This window comes from Parasteatoda tepidariorum, chromosome 6 (genome assembly GCF_043381705.1).
Source record: "Parasteatoda tepidariorum isolate YZ-2023 chromosome 6, CAS_Ptep_4.0, whole genome shotgun sequence".
Taxonomy (NCBI): Eukaryota; Metazoa; Arthropoda; class Arachnida; order Araneae; family Theridiidae; genus Parasteatoda; species Parasteatoda tepidariorum.
In genome coordinates this window covers 680,275-700,042 of record NC_092209.1, presented here as the reverse complement: position 1 = coordinate 700,042, position 19,768 = coordinate 680,275, and the positions used below count along the sequence as shown (strand labels likewise).

The window sequence follows — 19,768 nt, the reverse complement described above, 5'->3', positions numbered from 1 at the left end:
ATATTTCAACTTGTTCGAAAAAAAATTTCCGCGGAATAATCACATCCCTGTAGATTGTTGGAATTCTAATTATTGTTGATAAATTCGATTTGGTGAAAATACGATAAATTCTACTTTTAGCAATTAGAAAAAGAACTTATGATGTCATCCAGCACAGGCTTCAGGTAAAACTTCAGTTGACGATAATATCACAATAAATTCTGCTTATATCAATCAGAAAACTAAGGAAACATTTATTGCCATCCAGCACGGATTTGAGTACTCTTAACTGATTGCGAATGTCAGGTCACTTAATAATCTAGTTATGTGTGGTAGTGAGCAAAGGTTCAATTTTTTTTATTTTTAAGAATCAACGGTATAAAGAAGTCAATTGTGAAAGATTATATTAAAATTCAATGCGTCAGAAGATGATTAAAAAGCATATTTCAAACTAAACCAAATATGATAGAATGAGATTTTATTTGAAATGCCATAATTACACAAGAGGTGCCATAAAATGAAACAGCTTAACAGGGTTGTAAATATACAATATTTTGTATCTTATTGTGTGCAAAGGAAAAAATTTCACCAACTAAAATAAATCTATTGAATCATACCAGGTATAAAAAACTTGCTGAATGCTTTTTTCAGCAATTTGTAAACTACTTCAATGTGCAAAAAATGTTGCATTTCAACCTTGCATCTAACTCTCTGATTTTTGACTAATTTAAATTTGAACTGACTGTTTTATTAACTCATCTTAACATTTCAATTTTTAAAAGAAAAAATTTACCATGTCCTTATTACATTTGTAAATTATCTTTTTTTTTTATAAAGCTATTAACAGTATTACAAAAGGACAAATAATTTCATTTTCCAAATTGTTTCATTCATTCATTTAATTATTCAATTTATTTTATTCAAAGCTTAAATTATACTAATTAGCATATGATTTTTTTTCTTGTTGAAAAGATATTTTTCAAATATTAAAAATAACTTATCAAATACTGTAGGAAAATCAAGAATCTTTTTTCCAAAATAATTAAATGAACAGTATTATTTCAATATACCGTAAAAAGATAATAAAAAATTGCAATCAGGTATTTAGCAATTGTAAATTTGCTTTTCAATTGAGAAACAGAGTGCAAAATATTTACAATGTTATTTACATAAATGTACACAATTATATAATACATTCAGATATTACAAGGCCAAAAATATCTAACCATAATATATTTTAATGGGAGAAAAATCCCATACATTTAGAGTTCTAACACTTTTTCGATCTTAGCTGCAGAAAAAAGCTAGTAAAATGATAAATGTTCGAATTTTTTTTTCATAAGCCAGGAAAATAATTACATAGAATGATTAGATTAATATAAATTGAAAAATAAGAACGTTCTCAAATCTCTCATGATCACAATTTTTATTTGATTTTCAAATTTATGGTCTAGTAATATTCTTAGCACTTATGTTTGTTTCTTTAGTTCTTTTTAAATGTCAACAAGAAAGCATACTACTGTTGAATAGCATCTTATTGATAGTTGATACAATTTAAATATTTTTAAAAATATATGGATAATTACTTATAGAAATTAAGCTTTTTCAAAATAATTCTTAGAAAATGCATGATAGGTCCTGCAAAGATTTCAGAGTTTAAAAGGTTTTATTCATCAAGATTTCAGTATACTGAAAAACAAACTGGTGGTAAAACAATTACCATTAAAGTGGCAGTTCTTGAAAATGATTTATGTTGAGTGCTAAAAAGTGAAGTACTTTCAATTCATTTTCTAATAATGAGATTGTTTCAAAATCGAAAATAATTTTAAAATGGTGTTATCATACAATGTATACGAGTATATCACTATTTATACTGAGTATGTACATATGTATGTTATACCATATTGCTTTTTGGTACGTCTCGTAATAATACTGAGTTAGCAATCTTTCTGGAGCTGAGATGGATGTGAGGTTAAAACATACTTGGAGGGATTCTGAACATGAGCATATAGTGACTTAATTATAATTAATATAGATACCAGCTATTTTTGTGTATAGATTTGAAATAATAAAATATGCTCTAAGTATACTTAAAAAATAAAATGAGAGCTTTCACTCAATTGCAAGTAACGGGGGTGATTATGAGCCCAAGTCAAAATTCTGGAAAAATTTTTTAATAAAAAAAAAAAGGTTGAATCGAATAATTAGAAAAAAATTTAAACAAGGTCTTTTCCTTTTCCTCAATATTTCTTAGTTTACTTAAAATATATTTAAAATTTTTTACATATCAATGAAAGACCTGGAGAAGTAATTGAAATTTACAAATACGTCCTTCTTCCTTGAGTTTATGATTATAACTATTAACTGATAAAAAATGAATATTAATTTTGAATAAAAGCTTATAAAGTATCTGCATCTCCCTTAAAAAGAAATAAAATAAACTGTGTTTTTAAGTTCCACTTTGAAAATTTGATTTCCAGAAACTTTTGTGATTAATGACTTTTTCAAACGTCTGAACCTTCGATCTCCGGAAACTTCCGGATCACGGTTAGCGAAAAATCTGTATTTTTTCGGGAGCACAATCAGCGTTGAAGTGATGAAGTCTACTTTAGAATAAATTATCCATTTAGAATAAATTCAGTGTTAGATTTCACTTCCATATAGTCTATATAGAATAAAACAAATTGATTTTCAAAGCATATGATTTGATACAAATAAGCAGCTGAAATGACAGGTTGTATAAATAATTGCATTTAACATTTATAAAAATAAGTTTGTAATAATAATTAAATTTTAGGAAATGCCTATGGACTATGTTGAATTACCTATTAACTAGTTATGTTTAAAACACTACCAATTAGTATTGATATCCAACTCTAAGATTTGTCATCCAATTTTGCATACATAGAGAGTGTGAGATAAAAACAAAGATTTAATTTCTATGACGACACTACTAAATGTAAATTAAGACTATAATATTTATACTAATACATTTCATCTATTATAATGTCTTTAGAAGTGCTATTTAATAAGAAGATAATCACGTAAAAACATCTTTTAATCCCTCAGAGCTCCATTGATTGTCACCATCATTTTTCGTGAACCTGCAACAGCAAAAAGTATTTGTGTATTTATTTAGGCAAATTTTAAATAATAAAAAAACAATATTTAAAAACAGCTTTATGAAAAGATCGTACATTGTACCGATTCTTCAAATTTATTTAAAGAAAACAAAAATTTCATCATTTACTCTTTAACTAATTTAGACAATATCTAAGAATATATCATTATTCTTTCACTTGAGCTCGAAAAATTTCATAATTTTTACATGCTATTCCAGGCATGTCAGTCTATGTATGGAAATAATGCCCAAATGAATCTTTTCCATACCACATCTTTTTCCTAAGCTTACCAATGAAAAAATAGGAATGTACTTAATGAATCGACTTAAATGATGGTAACAATATTATATCAACATGAACATATAAGCAAAGAGGTGTTATATTATTATCAATGAATTATTAAGCATGAATAGGGCTCGAGAAATACAATCACCCAGTCAACATTGGTGTCCAATAAATTTTGAGTAGCGACTATATTTTTAGTTTTTAAATTACACTATGACATTTTTTAAAGTTAAATATTTATCTGAAAAATTATTCTGAGAATTGAACGTGAGCATACATTTTTCTCCTTTTCTGACGCACTTTCAATAATCAGCACAGAAAAATCCTATCTTTGTACTGTCGCACATTTCTCAAATTTCTGATTCTGAGTTTTGTCATATCATTTTTAAAAAAAAATATGAATTTAAAAAGTCATGCTGAAATTCATTAGAATAGCTGACCACTTGGGTTTAGAATGAAATGGATGCAAAATGTTATGAACATTGTCTAACATTGAAAAGTGATTGTTCTTAAGCGGGATTCAAGATTCATATGTCATGATAGCTTCGATTTATAAATATGAGGAATTTTAAAATTATTTAGAAAGCTTTAGGTATAACTGTTGAAAAATTAACAAAAATATGTGAATTCATGACAAAATGTGAGCAAATCAAACGTTTGAGACAAAAAATATACAAATGTGTATAAAAAAATTAAAAAAAACGCACATAGAAATCTTGAACAATAATTGCTAAAAATGTCGGGCTAGATGGGGAGTTATTTAAGCCCAGCGTTTAAGAAGCAATAAAAATCCTTGCTGCAGTTGAACAATAATTTATTTTGAATAAATATGATGATGACTATCTTACAAATGGCTGTGAAGGCAAAGAAATATAGACTTGCTGAAGAAACGTTATAACATCTCAGTAGAAATAAACAAATTAGCATACCGCTGCTGCTTGACAAAAATAAATAATAATATAAGCAACATCCGAAACAGCTATATGTGCAATGACAACACAACATCCAAAGTATTTATACATAATATGGTTGCGTCATGAACGGATTTGTAATATCCCTGGTATTGAGCATAGCATAACAAAGGAACAGTAACAAGTTTAGTAGTACCTAATTTACTTAAATATTTAAAAAGTTATACAAAAAGGTATTTTACTCCACTAGAAAAAGCAACAAACTTGAACTTAAATTTCCTTTTATGGTGAGAGAAGAAAAAGCATAGTAAACAGGAAGATCCGATTGATTGGTTGCACTATTTCCAACAAAAATAAAGTAAATTACAATGAAAACTTGAACAAACGTAGTTAAAAATCAATTGGTGATAGCTGATATGAGCGATTCCATATTAATGAGTTGTAATCATTTCGTATTACAAATATCAGAATTTTAAAAATTATGTAGAAATTTATGGGTATAACTGCTGGGAAAGTTATTCAAATAACAATCCGAATTCATGACGCAAATCAAATGCATTTGTATCAAAAAGTTACTATCCAAAAGCCATTTGTCATAATAATATCCTACTAAAATATCAGGATTTCAAAAAACCATGTATAAATCTGTAATAATAATTGCTGAAAAACTGTGTGAATTTATGACGAAAATGGCACAATATTCAGCCCATCAAACGATGATCACTTGAATACCTGATCACAAAATTCCACTACGCACCAATATCATATATAAAAAAAATTTCAACTCAAATATTATTAGCATAGCGCTGAGCATAAATTACCATTGATAAAGTAAATGCACATGCAAAACACAGTTATTAACAAAGAAATATTATTAACAGAATTATTAAGTAGTAACACATTACTTAACAACGTTGACCCTGAAAGAGTGGCTAACAAACATGCGCTGTAAAATGCCTGAATTGACAAGCCCAGGTGGGCATTGGAGAAAAAAAAACATTACTTAACAATGCTATAAAAACAATTTTGTTCACATGATTTGCTTTCATATAATAAATTCAACTTTTATACCAATTATTTTTTTATGCACAACCAGGGCATGATTTCATTCCATGTAATATTAATAGTGAGTTCTTTTATCAGTATTTTTTAAAGTATTGCAAAAAATTATTACTAAATGGTTAATTTATAATTGTATTAAAGATCAAATAACATTAGATAATACTATTTTCATATTACAAACTATCCATATATGTTTCATTACATCAACATTTTACAAAATACATGATTTATAAATTTTTGTTTTATTATTATTACAGTTTTGGCTAAATTAACTCCCTTATAAGATTAATAAAAGAGCATTAATCTCTTAAGGCACCATTCTGTAAGTTTTGTACCATTCTCAAAATTTGCACGGACTAGTACAATCAAAGGGACTAGTACAAGAGACTTTTGCAAGGACTAGTACAATCAAAGTAAATTTAATTTTTCACCTCATCTAAATTATGTCGATGTGTTTTCATAGTACAAACTTAACATAGCAAATCATGAATTAACATCCATAGTTCATTCTAAAGCTTAAAAAAGGAAAGAAAATAAATAAAACAGCATATTCTCAAAAATTGAAATTGTATTTACATTAAAAGGGTGTAGTTTTTTAGTGTGATGTATGAATTTCTCACATTTTAAAAAAAATTAAGAATTGCAGTAATAAAATCACGCAGAGTTTAAAATTCGCATCAAAAACTTTTGTAAAATGTGCTGAAAAAGAGATCTAAAAAATAAAGTAAATTTATGTGAAATCATTACAAATCGCGTGACTCAAATATTTAAAACTCAAATACAAATTTGCCAGTAGTAATAATAATATTGTAATTAAATATCAAAATTTAAAAAGGGTCGGAAAAAAGACAATTATCAGCATAAACTGCTGAAAAACATTTTGAAAATGACGATTTATGACGGCATAGATTTGAGATCCTCAAAAAATTATAGCTGAAATTTTAAATTTGCATTCTGTAAATAAAATTGCATAAAGAATATCAAACTTTGTAAAAGCATATGAAAAAGGCTGTAATAATGAAAAATAACTGCTAAGAAAACTGAAATTCGTGTGTAGCAATAGCATTGTATCAGTATTTTAAAATATTTCTCATTAAATATTTACAGACCAAGCTTGTAATATGTATCCAATCAGAATTTTCGATGTCAGGTAATATAATTTTCAAGCTGAGCCTTTCTCTATTTTCACAGAAAAAGTAACTCCTTCAATTAAAATTTTCCAGTCTTGTATCTGCCTTTTTTTACAATTGACCTAAACGTTTCAAATAGAAATCATTCGTCATTATCAAAATTCCATGGTTTGGTGCATCTTGAATTTTATCGATTTTTTTATAAAATATATATTTTTTGGACAAAATATTGTAATTGTAAAGAAAAAACAATTGGTAATTTTCCAAAAGCTAGTTTTTGTGATGAATAAATAATTGAACAAACAAGACATCATACTATTTTAATTGTAGGCATACTTTTTTAAAATATATTTATCAGTTTTCGACATGGTTTCACTACTAACTGTTTTGTATCATGCGCTATAGCAATTAGACAAAAATAAATGTATTTATTTCAGATAACATTTTCACAGAAGGTGCAAAATATAATAGAAGAAAGAGAGAGGATATTTTTGTGAATAATTCTCTGTATAATACCTGCTCTGTTTCTGTGCTCACACAGCCACACACCCTGCCAACTGCCCAAATTCAGTTGACCATCAGTGATTGGAATAGTGAGATGAGATCCAAGAAAACAAGACTTGATGTGTGCTGGCTACAAATATCATGTAACAAATCAAAATGTAGCATTTAAAATAAATTAAGTTATTGACAAAAAGAGTTATTGCTGTACATATATTCATTTTTTAATCACAAGGCAAAATGTTTTGGATTAAAATGGAAGGAATTTGAGTACTTACCTTTAAATTGAATAAAATTTGGGTCATTATTTGGCATTAAATATACTTATTATGGCAATTTTTCTTCACTAGCTACTTTGAATCACTTAAATTTTAAAAAATTAGAACAATCGATAAACAACTAATATGCATTCACCAGAATATTGTGCACAACCAAGTAAAGCTGATGCTAAGTTTAATCTTATGAAACAGGCATGCAAAGATATGATTTTAAAATTTGATTTTATACTTTTTTCATTTGGCTTCAAACAAAAGTGTAACGTAATTTAGTTTTTCAAGAAGTTTTTTTTTTTTCAAATATATGCTTAGTATGTTTTCATTTTATTCTTCAATATTTTTATTATGGCTATATTATGATAAGACAAACCTATACCATGTTTTGTAAAATAATTTTTTTTCTCACAGCTGGAGTATTTTTTTAAGTAGAAAAATCAAGAAATAGAAATATTGAGACTTCATTCCAAACATTTAAATATCTAAATAATGTAACTTAAGGTAGCACAAAAGGTTTTCAAGAAACAATCTGAAAGTTTTATACATATTTATTTTAATACGAAAGCTTAAAATATGTATTCGCGTCCTTAGCTATATGTTTTGGCATGCACAATTAGATCACAAATTTGAAATGAAAGGCCTGAAACTTAGTTTTGTTAATTTGAAGGAGCTTAAGATTCACTAAATGCTACTTAATAGACAAAATAGATATAATAATACAATAATAATGAAATTATCCACACTGAATTTCCATTGACAGATTTTTGCCCTTGATATAAAACCTAAGTATCAATTCTCTAAAAAGAATATTGAATGAGTATTAGAAATAAATAAATTAAAAAAAAGCATTTTTTCTGACAATTTAAGACATTCTCTTAACTAAATCTGAGCAATCTTTTCTTTTTTAAAAATGAAAAAATCACACAGTAAATAAAGCCTAGCAAAATACTAAAAACTAAGCACACTAACGAAAAAAATTAAAAGGAGGAATGTTTTTTTAAAAAAAAAAAAACATATCAGATGATAGCTAAGTTCTTCGTTGGTATGCCGGCAAAGCAGTGGTCTGAGATATTGCAACTCAGTGACAGCGTTGGCATAGAAGTATCTCATTTGCTCTTCATAGCTTGTAGTGTCAGGACGATTTGAAACATTGTAGCTTAGTCTAATCCTCATTTTTTTAATTTCTTAGTTGACCCATCATTCCCCTTAGTTCAGTCTTCATCCTCCACAAGATGGCAGATAGAAGACTCAAGGCCGGCCAATCACAGGCTACCCCTGCGAGAAATGTGGTGTGCACTCTGTGGAAACAGTTCACAGAGACAGGAACAGTGGTCCACCCGTAAAAGGGCAACAATGCCAGTTCAAGATTTTCTTACCAAAAGCAATAGGTCAATAATTGTCTTGTAACAGGAATATCACAGATAACAGTTGCCTAGTTAATGTGGATGGCCTATAGTTGACATCTCTTTGACTATGAAACACAAAGAGGACTGTCTAGCACGGTGCCTAGAGGATGTGTGTAGGTTCTCTTCAGTTATGAGTCGCAATTCAGTTTGGACAGTGACTCGAGATGTGTTCTCATCTCGAGAGCACCCGGAAATCAATATCAACCCGGAAATCAATATCAGCCCTCTAACATTGTTGAAAAGGACTATTATGGTCGAGGTGGTCGTATTTTCTGGGCAGGCATACTGGCCTTCATGGATTTGATAGAGGTACTCTGACAAATCAGCGGTACAGGGAAAAGATCCTTATAGCTGTTAGAGGCATTATTATTTCTCTGATGACCCATCTCCTTATTTATGGTACAGAATGGGTGCATTTTTGCTTGCTCATACATTGATCTAATATCAGATGATATTTTTGATCCAAGTTTGGTTTTATTTGCTTTGTTAGCTTTTTTATTGCAAAAAAAAAAAACAATTATTTCCCCTAGTGCAGGGGTGGCGAACCTTTATACACCAACGTGCCATTTTCTCTAAAAAATTGCTTAATGAGGTCATATACGTGCCGTCAAAAAATTTTGACTTTGTGATTATTGAGAAAATAATAATACTAAATACTATCAACTCAAAACTCTTTATTTACATTGAAAAAAAAAAAAACCTTTTGCAATGTCTCAGTTATACACGTAATTCAACTTAAAGTAACATCAGTGTGGCTTCTGTTGTTGCAGTTTAGATGACCAATAACTTATATTAGGTTGTAAGATGCTAGTTTAAGCAGGACTGTTGATTTTTTTTGCTAGTTATTTACTGTTATCTTGTTTTTTATGGTTATTGTTTTTTTATTATTAATTTTTTATTTTTTTATTAATAATTGTTTATTATTTTGTTTGTTCTTTGTGAATTTTAATTTAATTGTTACATATGCTTCATAGAGTAATAACATTTGTGTAATAACAATTCATAGTGTAACAACAATTGTGATTGGTGGAGTGCCCCAAATATTGTGTCGCGTGCCATAAATGGCACACGTGCCATTGGTTCGCCATCCCTGCCCTAGTGTATATTAGATGTAACACTACTGTGTAAATAACTTATAACACACTGTGTCATACCATATCATCTGGTCCTTCACATGAATGTCTAAAAGGAGTGCTCTAAAAAAGAAATCAAGTATCAGATAAATGTTCTATCACACTTTATTTATATGTATAAAAATAATGAACCTACTTCAGGAACAAGCTCGGTCAAAAAGGCTTCCATGTCTTCCCTATAAAAAATATGTTAAAGAGTCATTAAAAAATAATGTTCTTTTCTTTAAAATAAATAGCAAAGTTTGTTACAAGAAGCTTACCGATAAGCAAAAGTATGGTTTATATCTTAGAGAAGTAATTCATGTAGTAATATTTGTTTTTAATAATTATACTATTAAAACAAATTAATATTCATTTTTATTATTATATTATACTTCATTATTTTTAATTATATTTTATTATTTTAATTAAACTTGTTTTAACAATCTAATTTTTAAAAATTAAATCAAATATTTTCATTTCATCAGAAAAATTATAAATTATGCATAATATTAAAACCCCAAAGAAGATGCAACAACAGATGCATTGTGCATTCATATGTAGACTTTTTAAAAGAAAAAGTAAAAAAAAAAAGATCTTTATATTTGCGATTTCAGCATTTAAATTGCTGTAGTTTCAACATCAAATAGCAATACAAGTCTAAATGGATCATCTAAATTTCTCGAACTATGGGAATTCTACTGTTTTATATCAAATAGAGAAAAGAAAGATGGATGCGTTCATAAAATGCTCAATCTGTTTATAAGATAAATTCTTACCTGACATCAGGATCCCAGTTCTGAAAAAAAAAAAAAAANAAAAGTAAATTAAAAAAAAAAAAAAAAAACAGACATAAATATTATTTATGGTTTGGAAAGAAAGAAAAAAGACACAACCATTTTTTAAAAAAAAATTAATTTAAAAATTAAATTACTAAATTTAATAAAATTTGCTAGCCCAAACACATCATGGCTAAATTTACAAATGTGCCGGTAACCAAAATATTTGGCACAATTTAAAATTTTGCATTTTATACACACTGAGCTAATGTTTATATTTGGACAACAATTAGATATATTTTCATACCATGAAAATTACACTAGCCAAGACGCCTGAGGGTTTCTTTACTTGCAAAGAAGAAGTATGCTTAAGGGTGGATAAAGTCATATCCTCCATGCATATCTTTTTCTGCAATAACTGTCAACTAGCATGGAGCGAAAAAAAAGTTTTTGATAACTGAAAAGCACTTCTCCCCAAAAGTTGTAAATGGACTAGTATATCAAGCACGAATGTTTTCAGAATTTTCACATCTTTTCCCCACAAAAGCCTTAAAAATTTTCAAAAAACAATGAATTTTTTAAAATTTTTAAAACTTGTTGGAAAAAAAACAAATTCCTCTCAAAAGTTGGGCATTCAACGAAACTTTGAAAGTGATTTTTTTCATAGTTTTCATTGTTTATTGATACATTTTTCAATATAACAATTTTCAATATATTATTTCGTACTATAGCAATTCGTTACAGATTTACTTTCATACTGTTTTTTCTTCTGGCTAAATTAATTTTCAAAAAAAATCATTTAACCCTCAAATGCTGGCGAAGCACATAGAAAGTCTCGTTATGACCTGCAATCTTACACAAGCTTTTAATTTACTTAATAAATTTGCAGCAAGACAACTTTAAAAAAGGATATTTGTATATCAGGATCTGTTGTGTGAACTATAATCGACAAGAAATAATTATTAGAAATACGAATCGTTTTAAACTTAAAAAAGAAAAACATATACCTAGAGGTTCGCTGCGGGATGGCTACAAGTTACGCCTTTTGAGTTGATTTTAATAATTTTTTTTAGTTTCATGCCAGTCACTACCCAAAAGTAGCAAAAACATGACAATTATTATGCAGCTGATCACGGTCCAGATATCTTCCCCAATAGTCGCATAAGTAGAGGGCTTATTAATATCGCGTAACCAAATGCTTCTTAAGTAATTTTATCTTAATATAGTATGTTTCATTAACTGGTAACATAGATTACAAAAATATTAATACAAAAATGAAAGACTGCACTTCAATTATTTATTTTTCAAACTTAAATGAATCCATGTCTATTTAAACACATTTATCTTTGGGACAGCTTGGTTTTCAGTATGTAACTGTTTTTGAAAATTTTTCTTATCATCATGTTTAGCAGTAAGAGATAATAATCTGGTTTCAATTTGAAAGAAATTGTTCTCAGAATGTAGCAGGTGGTAATTATTGAAGTGGTTGAAGATGTAATCAAAGTTGTGGTGATGTAATCATAAATTTGCTATTACGTAAACGGGAAATAGTTGATTGTTGAAGTAAAGAAAGATAGAGTTTTGGTTGGAAATGTAATATTTTCTGCAAATTTTAAGTTATTAGAATTTTATTTTAAAAATGAATTTTCTGTGGCGTTAATTGTTTCTTTTTGTGTGGGTTGAATACAGTGTTTTCATTACAGAAAAAAAATGAGAGAGAATTTCTCAACCTTTCTCAAAAGCAGGGTGAGATCTCAAAAAGTTAAGGGAGATTTCTAAAAATTAAAAAAACGCGAATAGACTTGGAAAAAATATATTTCTTTAATTGTAATACATTTTTAACATCTTCTAACTTTTAAAGCATTAAATATTTTTGCTGCATCATCATATGGAAAACGTTCTATATCTACTTTTTCATCAGCTTTTCTCATTAGGTTGCTCAAATGTTTATCAGTCATTTGTATACGATATTTTGTCTTAATTCGGTTTTGAGTGCTAAATGACCTTGCAACAGATGATGAACAATTCGGATTTACTTAGTAAATTTGTAGCATTGAAAAAATTTTAAACGTCTTACATGAAGAAATCTTACCTTCCGTGAACACGTGGTTGCAGAAAAATGTGTTCTGAAAGGTATTCCGTCATTCGGGGGTGGGGGGGGGCATTGTGTTCTGCTATTTGCACCGGTTCTGAACAATACTGGTAAATAGGGAAGCTAGATAACAGGTATCCTTGTTGAAAGTAATGAAAGATCAAGGAAGAAAAGTGAAACGGATTTTATTCAAAATGGCAGAAGACGAATTTTTTTTCCAAAATTCGCGAATTTTGAAATTGATTAATAGAGTGTGCGATCTTCTCTCGTTAATAATTTTTTAATGCGAGAAAAGAAAAAAATAAGCCAGATTCTCGCGCTGTAGTAAAAACACTGTTGAATATATAAGTGGGATTTATTACATTTTGTAAATGCATTTGAATTTAAACCAGTTGATGTAAAGATTGTCATTTTTATGTTGATTTGAGAAATTTATGAGTATGGAGACAAAATTTCCAGAGTAGCAAGTTAAATTTTTTAAAGAAAATATAACGGTTTAGGAGTTATTATGATGAAGAGAATTATAGCTGTCAGGTGATTTTTTATGTATTTTAGGATTAGGCATAGGTCTAAGGTTTTTTCCCTTATAAAGTTTTTCGTGTCAACAAAACATATGTAATACTGATGAAATTATAATTTTATAAGGTTGCAATAATTGATTCTGTTATTGTTCGTCATTAAATTGCCGCCAATCGCTAACGTATTGGGTCAAAACTGGTTGGGATGAAAACAAATCGTCAGAAGTAACAAATCAATTCCAATAAATCACATCTCTTAGGATTTCAGATTCTAAAACTAGTAATGTAATAATCAATGAATTCTATTCTTACCTCGTTAAGAGCCAAACTAGCAGAGGTATGCATGACTGAAGAATAATTATAATCAGAAATTTAAACGAAATATAGTGAAAGAGAAATTAAGATATTTAAATCATATAATACATAAGTTATGTTTTTTTAATTATACTTACTTTCAATATGAAGCAACCCGATAGAGAATCTTGCTATTTCCGGTACTTGTTTTAAGATTTCATCTGTAATTAAATGACATCCTCTGAGAACAGGTCGTATGTTTATTTTCTTCTGAAACCAAGCAGAACCGAATTTGAAATTAGAAGAATCGCTTGAGACATTACTTCTGGACATAACTACAAAATTGTTAAGACAGTTATTATTTATAAATCTAGTCAAGAGAATAAGATTACTTGTTTTGGTTTTTTGTTTACATTTTGATGGTCAAAGTTATAAAATAAATTTATAAGTCATTTTTTATAAATATATAAAGATATGGCTAGTGGAAAAATAGCATGACAGATATACTGTAGTGTTTCACAAAGAAAATTTTTATTTCTTTATCACAAATTTATTTCACAAAATTGAAAAAAAATTAGATTTTCATTTCAAGAAGTTTAACAACTCAACTTTTGTCAACGTAATACACCTACTTCGCCTTTTCTTGACCTTCCGCTTCACGACTAGTCTGGTCTTGTTGAACGTAGGCAAAAGTTATCTACCTTATAACTTCTTCTAGTTTTGAAATTCATTTTAATTGAATAAAATTCAAGATGTACGCTTTAACTCCATGCTTCAGAGCCATGATGACCTCTGCTGTTCGATCATCAGTGAGGCCTCTTAGTGCTACTGTGAGCACATTGAGAGTGCCGGAGGAGCGGCCATTTGTCGTGCAGCCATCTAAAGTTTTGCCTAAAATCACATTTTCCTCGTCTCTAATTTCTCAGCTGCCCCGAGCTCTTCATACTAGTGCAGTTCAAAGGGATATTGATTCTGCAGCTAAATTTATCGGAGCTGGAGCTGCTACAGTCGGTGTTGCCGGATCAGGAGCCGGTATTGGATCAGTTTTCGGAAGCCTAATTGTAGGTTACGCCAGAAATCCATCTCTGAAACAACAACTCTTCTCATATGCTATCTTAGGATTTGCCTTATCCGAAGCCATGGGTCTCTTCTGTCTCATGATGGCCTTCTTGCTACTATTCGCATTCTAAACTAACTCTATTAGAATCATTTAATTTCTGAATTAGTTCAGGACTGTCTAATCACAGCTATAGCTCATTATCTGTAATTGGTACAAAATTAAATTTGTTTTATACCTATTTCTAAGTAATCTTTTTTATTATCTCTAAATTGTTTATTTCTTTTTCAAATTTATATATTGTGAAATTTATTATGAATTCATAACTGTATTAAAATTCCTTGTTTTAAAGGTTACCTTGAATTTATAGGGAATGCACTTCTCATTTGTAGATCAATATTTTATAACTAATTTTGTTCGGTCCATTGTTAAATCAAGCCTTTTTGACTGATAGGAAATAATTAAATCTGTTATTAGTTACAAACTTGTGTCTTGGGCTTAATTTTTTACTTTTATTTTGTCTTTACATATGTTGTATATTTATTTAAAGTCAAGAAGGTGTTATCAGGAAGCTATTCACGTGGTGGTCAGATTAAAGTAGTGCAAACTCCCTATTAACTGTGAGTAAACTTTAAAAAAATACCCCTAAATGTTACAAGATGTTTCACCTTTTTTTGCTGAGTTTTCATTATATTCAGAAAGAAACTGTATTTTCTAGTTATTTAATTGAAAGTATAAACTTTTCTTGATAAGCTTAAAAATTGCTAATAATCTTTTCACCTGTATTAAATTCAATGGGGAGTATGATCAACAGCGCCAAATGTGTTTGCCAGAGCAATTAATTTTCCAAAGAAGAAAAACCTAGTTAAGATTTGCTTGGGGGTGGGGTGACTTCATTTGCTGTGGGTCTCTGCCTCGAAGTTGCAAAGACTGTTCCAGTCAGATACTGAAGATAGTACTACTTTTTAAGAATGCTATAACAGTCATCTCAAGGACTTAGAATATTTTATTGTCTTCAAGTTATTGAAATTTATCTTTATGTAAAGCTTATCTTAAGGAAATTATAATTATTTTTTATTTACCTCATATCTGATAAAGGGGATTCTATTTGAATAATAACCTTAGCTATAGTTAAAAATCAAATTTAAAATCTGTGACTTTGTAAAATTGTTTTTAATAAACACACAAATTGACATATTAAATTTATAACAATAAATTATTTGTACTAGCTTAAATTTTTACTGTAAATATTAGCTTTTGTGATAAGAATATTTTCCATTCTATTTTAATTGAAGTCTATTTCTTAATGGTAATTATTACAAAGTTAGATAAAATATTAATTATAGTGAAGCAATATATTACAGTAACTTTCCTATTTAAGCTGTGCTTAAAATTACACCAAATTAAACATTTATTAAAAATTATGGCCTACCTTTTTATTATTTTCTATAAAACTGAGATTTATTCCAAAAAACAAATATTTTTCAATTTAAAGTTCAAAATCACACTCATATTTAGTCATGTAAATGAAATATATAATTTTATGTAAACAGTCAGGGGTCTGTCCAGACATTTTGTGTAAGATCAGTTTTTGTAAAATAGTGAAAAAATTACTCGTATTTTGTGAATATAAAACGTTAAGTCACATTCTTTCAACCAGGGTCCTGCTTTTGTGAATTTGTGCAAATGGGGTCTTATTATTGCAAAAAAACTTTTATTGATTTTTTAAATTGCAGCGATGATTGTGCTCCGGTAAAATTCCGGATTTTTCGCTAACAGTGATCCGGAGATCGAAGGTCCAGACGTTTAAAACAATCATTGATCACAGAAGTTTCCGGAAATCAAATTTTCAAAGGTGGAACCTATTTGTTTGTTAGGAAGAGCCAGAGAGATACTTTATAAGCTTATATTCATGATTATAATATTCATTTTTTATCTGTAAATTGTTATTATAATCATAAACTGAAGAAAGACATATTTGTAAATTTTAATTACTTCTCCAGGTCCTCATAGGTATGTACAATATTATGCTCAACACTGTCTTTTTCCCTCCGTTCCTGGGAATGGTTTATTCGATTAACAAAACAGTGAAGATAAACAAATTAGTGAAGGGTCCGTTAGTATGAAAAGATATTTTGTGAAAGATTAGTTAACTGACCCAAATTTGTTCTAAACAGACCCCTGTTAATGTTCTATGCGCTTAAGTTTTATATATAAAAAAAAATCAATTATCAAAATTCATTTAAAAGCTAATACTTATTTTAATTTTTTTCCTTTTTATCAATAATTGATTTATTAAAATAATAAGGGGGGAGTGAAAATATAAATTCTAACAAAAAAAAAACTAATACTAACATAGTAAAAGTGTAAAAAAAATACACATTAAATTCCCTGTGTCAGAATCGCGGGGACATTGATGCAGAGACTTTGCTTTGAAAAGTGAACAAAAATGTTCTTTTCTACAGAAATTAACGTGTAATATTTTAATTATGCGTTTAGATAATTACTACTTGACATGCTCAATTTATGCCATTGGTATCGTAAATCAATGTAATGTTTCAATTGTATTTTCAGCAGTTATTGATATTAATTTTTGCATGAATTTTGAAAATTCGAATCATGCATTCGATTATTTAATTTTTAAAGTAATCATTCTATTGAATTTTTGGCAGTCATTGCTATTGATTTCTCCTTAGTCTTTAAATCTGAAATTTTTTATTATAACAAACTTAATTTCAAAACGAAGCACTCATTTTAGGAGCGATTCGTGTGATTTCATTATTGATCTTTTTTTTGGTCATTACTATTGATTTTATGATTTTTAATTTTATTGTGATGATTATTTACAAAAAGCGATAATTTGTGAGCTTCCTCCCCTAAACAAAATGAAACTTTTTTTCTTTCTAAAAACATCGCCAAAGTTTAAAATATTGAAATGGTTTAAAATATAAATTACAGTGAGCGGTTTTAAATTCACATTTTCCACCACTTCATTGAATTTTTCAGGTTGCAATAGCATTGTATTATACTTAGAGATTCTAAGTGGGACTTGTGTGATTTAAAATTCGCACGTCGTAATAAAAATCGGAATTTTTAAAACCATATGGAGACGCCACGCTAAAACTGCCAAAAAAAAATTAGATTTTCAATGAAATTAGTGAAAACAAAGCACTTCAAAAAGTAGTTATTTAAATGTGTGATTTTAAACTCTCGCATCGTAGTAAAAATATAGGATTTTCAAAACACATTAAAAAAAGTGTGGCAATAGCTGCCTTTAAAAAAAAAAAAAATTTATCGGGTTGTTCGGAAAGTAATTTAGTTTTTCCGACAGAGGATTTAATTGTATTTTTTAAGGACCCAACTTCACACTTAAGCCGCATTATCATATGTTTTGAGAGTTGATATAGCAAGGCTTGTGTGTGAAAAAGTTCAATTAATTCTATGCAGTTGTTTTTGGTTGGTGCCCTTTTAAATATTGGAGAGCAATAAGCAGCATTTTTGTCATATTTTACCTTCTTATAATGGAAAGGGTAAAAATGCTGTTCATGCCAGAAAGAAATTAACTGATGTGAATGGAGAAGATGTGTTAACATTACGCCAGTGCCAGAATTAGTTTGCAAAATTTCGATCTGGCAATTTTGGTCTTGAAGATGCACCACGTTCCGGAAGGCCAGTTGAAACTGATAAAGGTATTAGTTGATGCAAATCGGCGAATAACAACATGTGAGTTCGGTGAGAGGTTAAATTCATCTAATTCAACTATTTATGATCACTTGAAAGGCCTGTGCTTAACCTCGAAGCTCAATGTATCGGTTCCCCATGTTCTCACAGAGAGAAATTTGTGTCGTTGCATTGGCATCTGTGATTCCCTTCTCAAACGTCACGAAAATGATTTGTTTTTAAAGCGCATCATTACCGGGGACGAAAAATAGGTTGTCTATAACAAAGTCAAATGCAAGAGATCATGGGGCAAAAAAGATGAACTAGCTCAAACCGTTGCGAAAGCCAATTTAAGGCGGGATTTTAAAGGAATAGATTTTTTATGAGATTTTACCGGATAACGCAACAATCGGAAGTCTACTGTTGCCAGATGGACACACTGAATGATGTACTTCAACAGAAAAGGTTTAGTGTTCCACTAAGGTAATGCGAGACCTCGTACAAGTTGGGTCACTCGCCAAAAGTTTTTACAGCTTGAATGGTATACACTGCCACACCCACCATATTCTCCAGATCTAGCACCTTCGGATTATTATTTGTTCCGGTCACTGCAAAATTGTTTGGACTGTAAAACCTTTACTTCAAATGAAGAGGTCAAAAATCACCTGGATCAGTTTTTTGCCAGCAAAGACCTAACATTTTATGAGCGTGGAACCATGCTACTACCAGAAAGATGGCAAAAGGTGTTGGACCAGAATGGCCAATACATAATTTAATAATATATTTATTCATTATACAAAAATTGTCTTTCATTTCCCCCCCAAAAAACGAAATTACTTTCTGAACAACCAACCCAATAGATTTAAGATGAAATCGGCTCAAACAAAGCACGTCAAGAAGAGATAAATTATTTGCGTGATTTATAACTCACGAGTCGTAATACCATAATAAATGTATCAGAATTTTAAAAGTCACATGGTGGAAAATTGGTAATTATAAATGGCAAGAAAAGAAAACAATCGAATTGCTACTAGGATTAGCGCTGAAATCGGCAACAACAAAAAAGTACATTCAAAACTGGAATTAGAAATTTGCACATTATAATGTATTAAAAATATCAGATTTTTTTAAACCATGTGGAATTTCATAGTAATAACAATCTTTCAAAGCTATTATGTGAAATATTTTTTTTGTTTACTGGAACAACTGCTAATTTTGAAAGTTAAACATAATCAGTGTTTATAATTCCACTCAATCTTACTTTATTTCCCCGTAGCTGAGTCTCCATAACATTTATGAATACACTATTTGACTTACAATATTGACAGTATTTTTCCTTAGCAAAAAACTGCTTAACCAACAACCAAATTTCATTTTAATTTTTAAAAAAAATACATGGTCACTGAAACTACTCTTAATTAGCTGTCAGAACATCACATTTCTTTGCATTGTTTGAAGGTTGCTATTCTTTAGAAATCGTGATGCTGTCAATAGTGATGCCATCTACCGAACAGGAGTCTTATTGAGTATGGGGTTATCAAAGTGGTAATTATAACTACAGCTAAATCAAATAAATAAACACACTCAG

The 19,768-nt window shown here is 29.1% G+C and overlaps 2 protein-coding genes across 2 annotated transcripts; one reads left to right on the top strand and one right to left on the bottom strand.

Moving 5' to 3' along the window:
* Window positions 1-440: 440 nt before the first annotated feature.
* Window positions 441-13,898, bottom strand: LOC107437041 (UPF0047 protein YjbQ). The gene is made up of 7 exons (XM_016048910.4): window positions 13,622-13,898; window positions 13,482-13,516; window positions 10,560-10,579; window positions 9,938-9,977; window positions 9,823-9,864; window positions 7,006-7,123; window positions 441-3,083 (listed from the first exon to the last, which is right to left on the bottom strand). The coding sequence occupies exons 1-7, from the start codon at window positions 13,794-13,796 to the stop codon at window positions 3,037-3,039; spliced, it is 477 nt and encodes a 158-aa protein (XP_015904396.1). The 5' UTR covers window positions 13,797-13,898; the 3' UTR covers window positions 441-3,036.
* On the top strand, window positions 13,785-14,761 carry LOC107437042 (ATP synthase, subunit C). The gene has a single exon (XM_016048911.3). It carries the CDS (start codon window positions 14,216-14,218, stop codon window positions 14,651-14,653), a length of 438 nt encoding a protein of 145 aa, XP_015904397.1. The 5' UTR covers window positions 13,785-14,215; the 3' UTR covers window positions 14,654-14,761.
* Window positions 14,762-19,768: the final 5,007 nt, after the last annotated feature.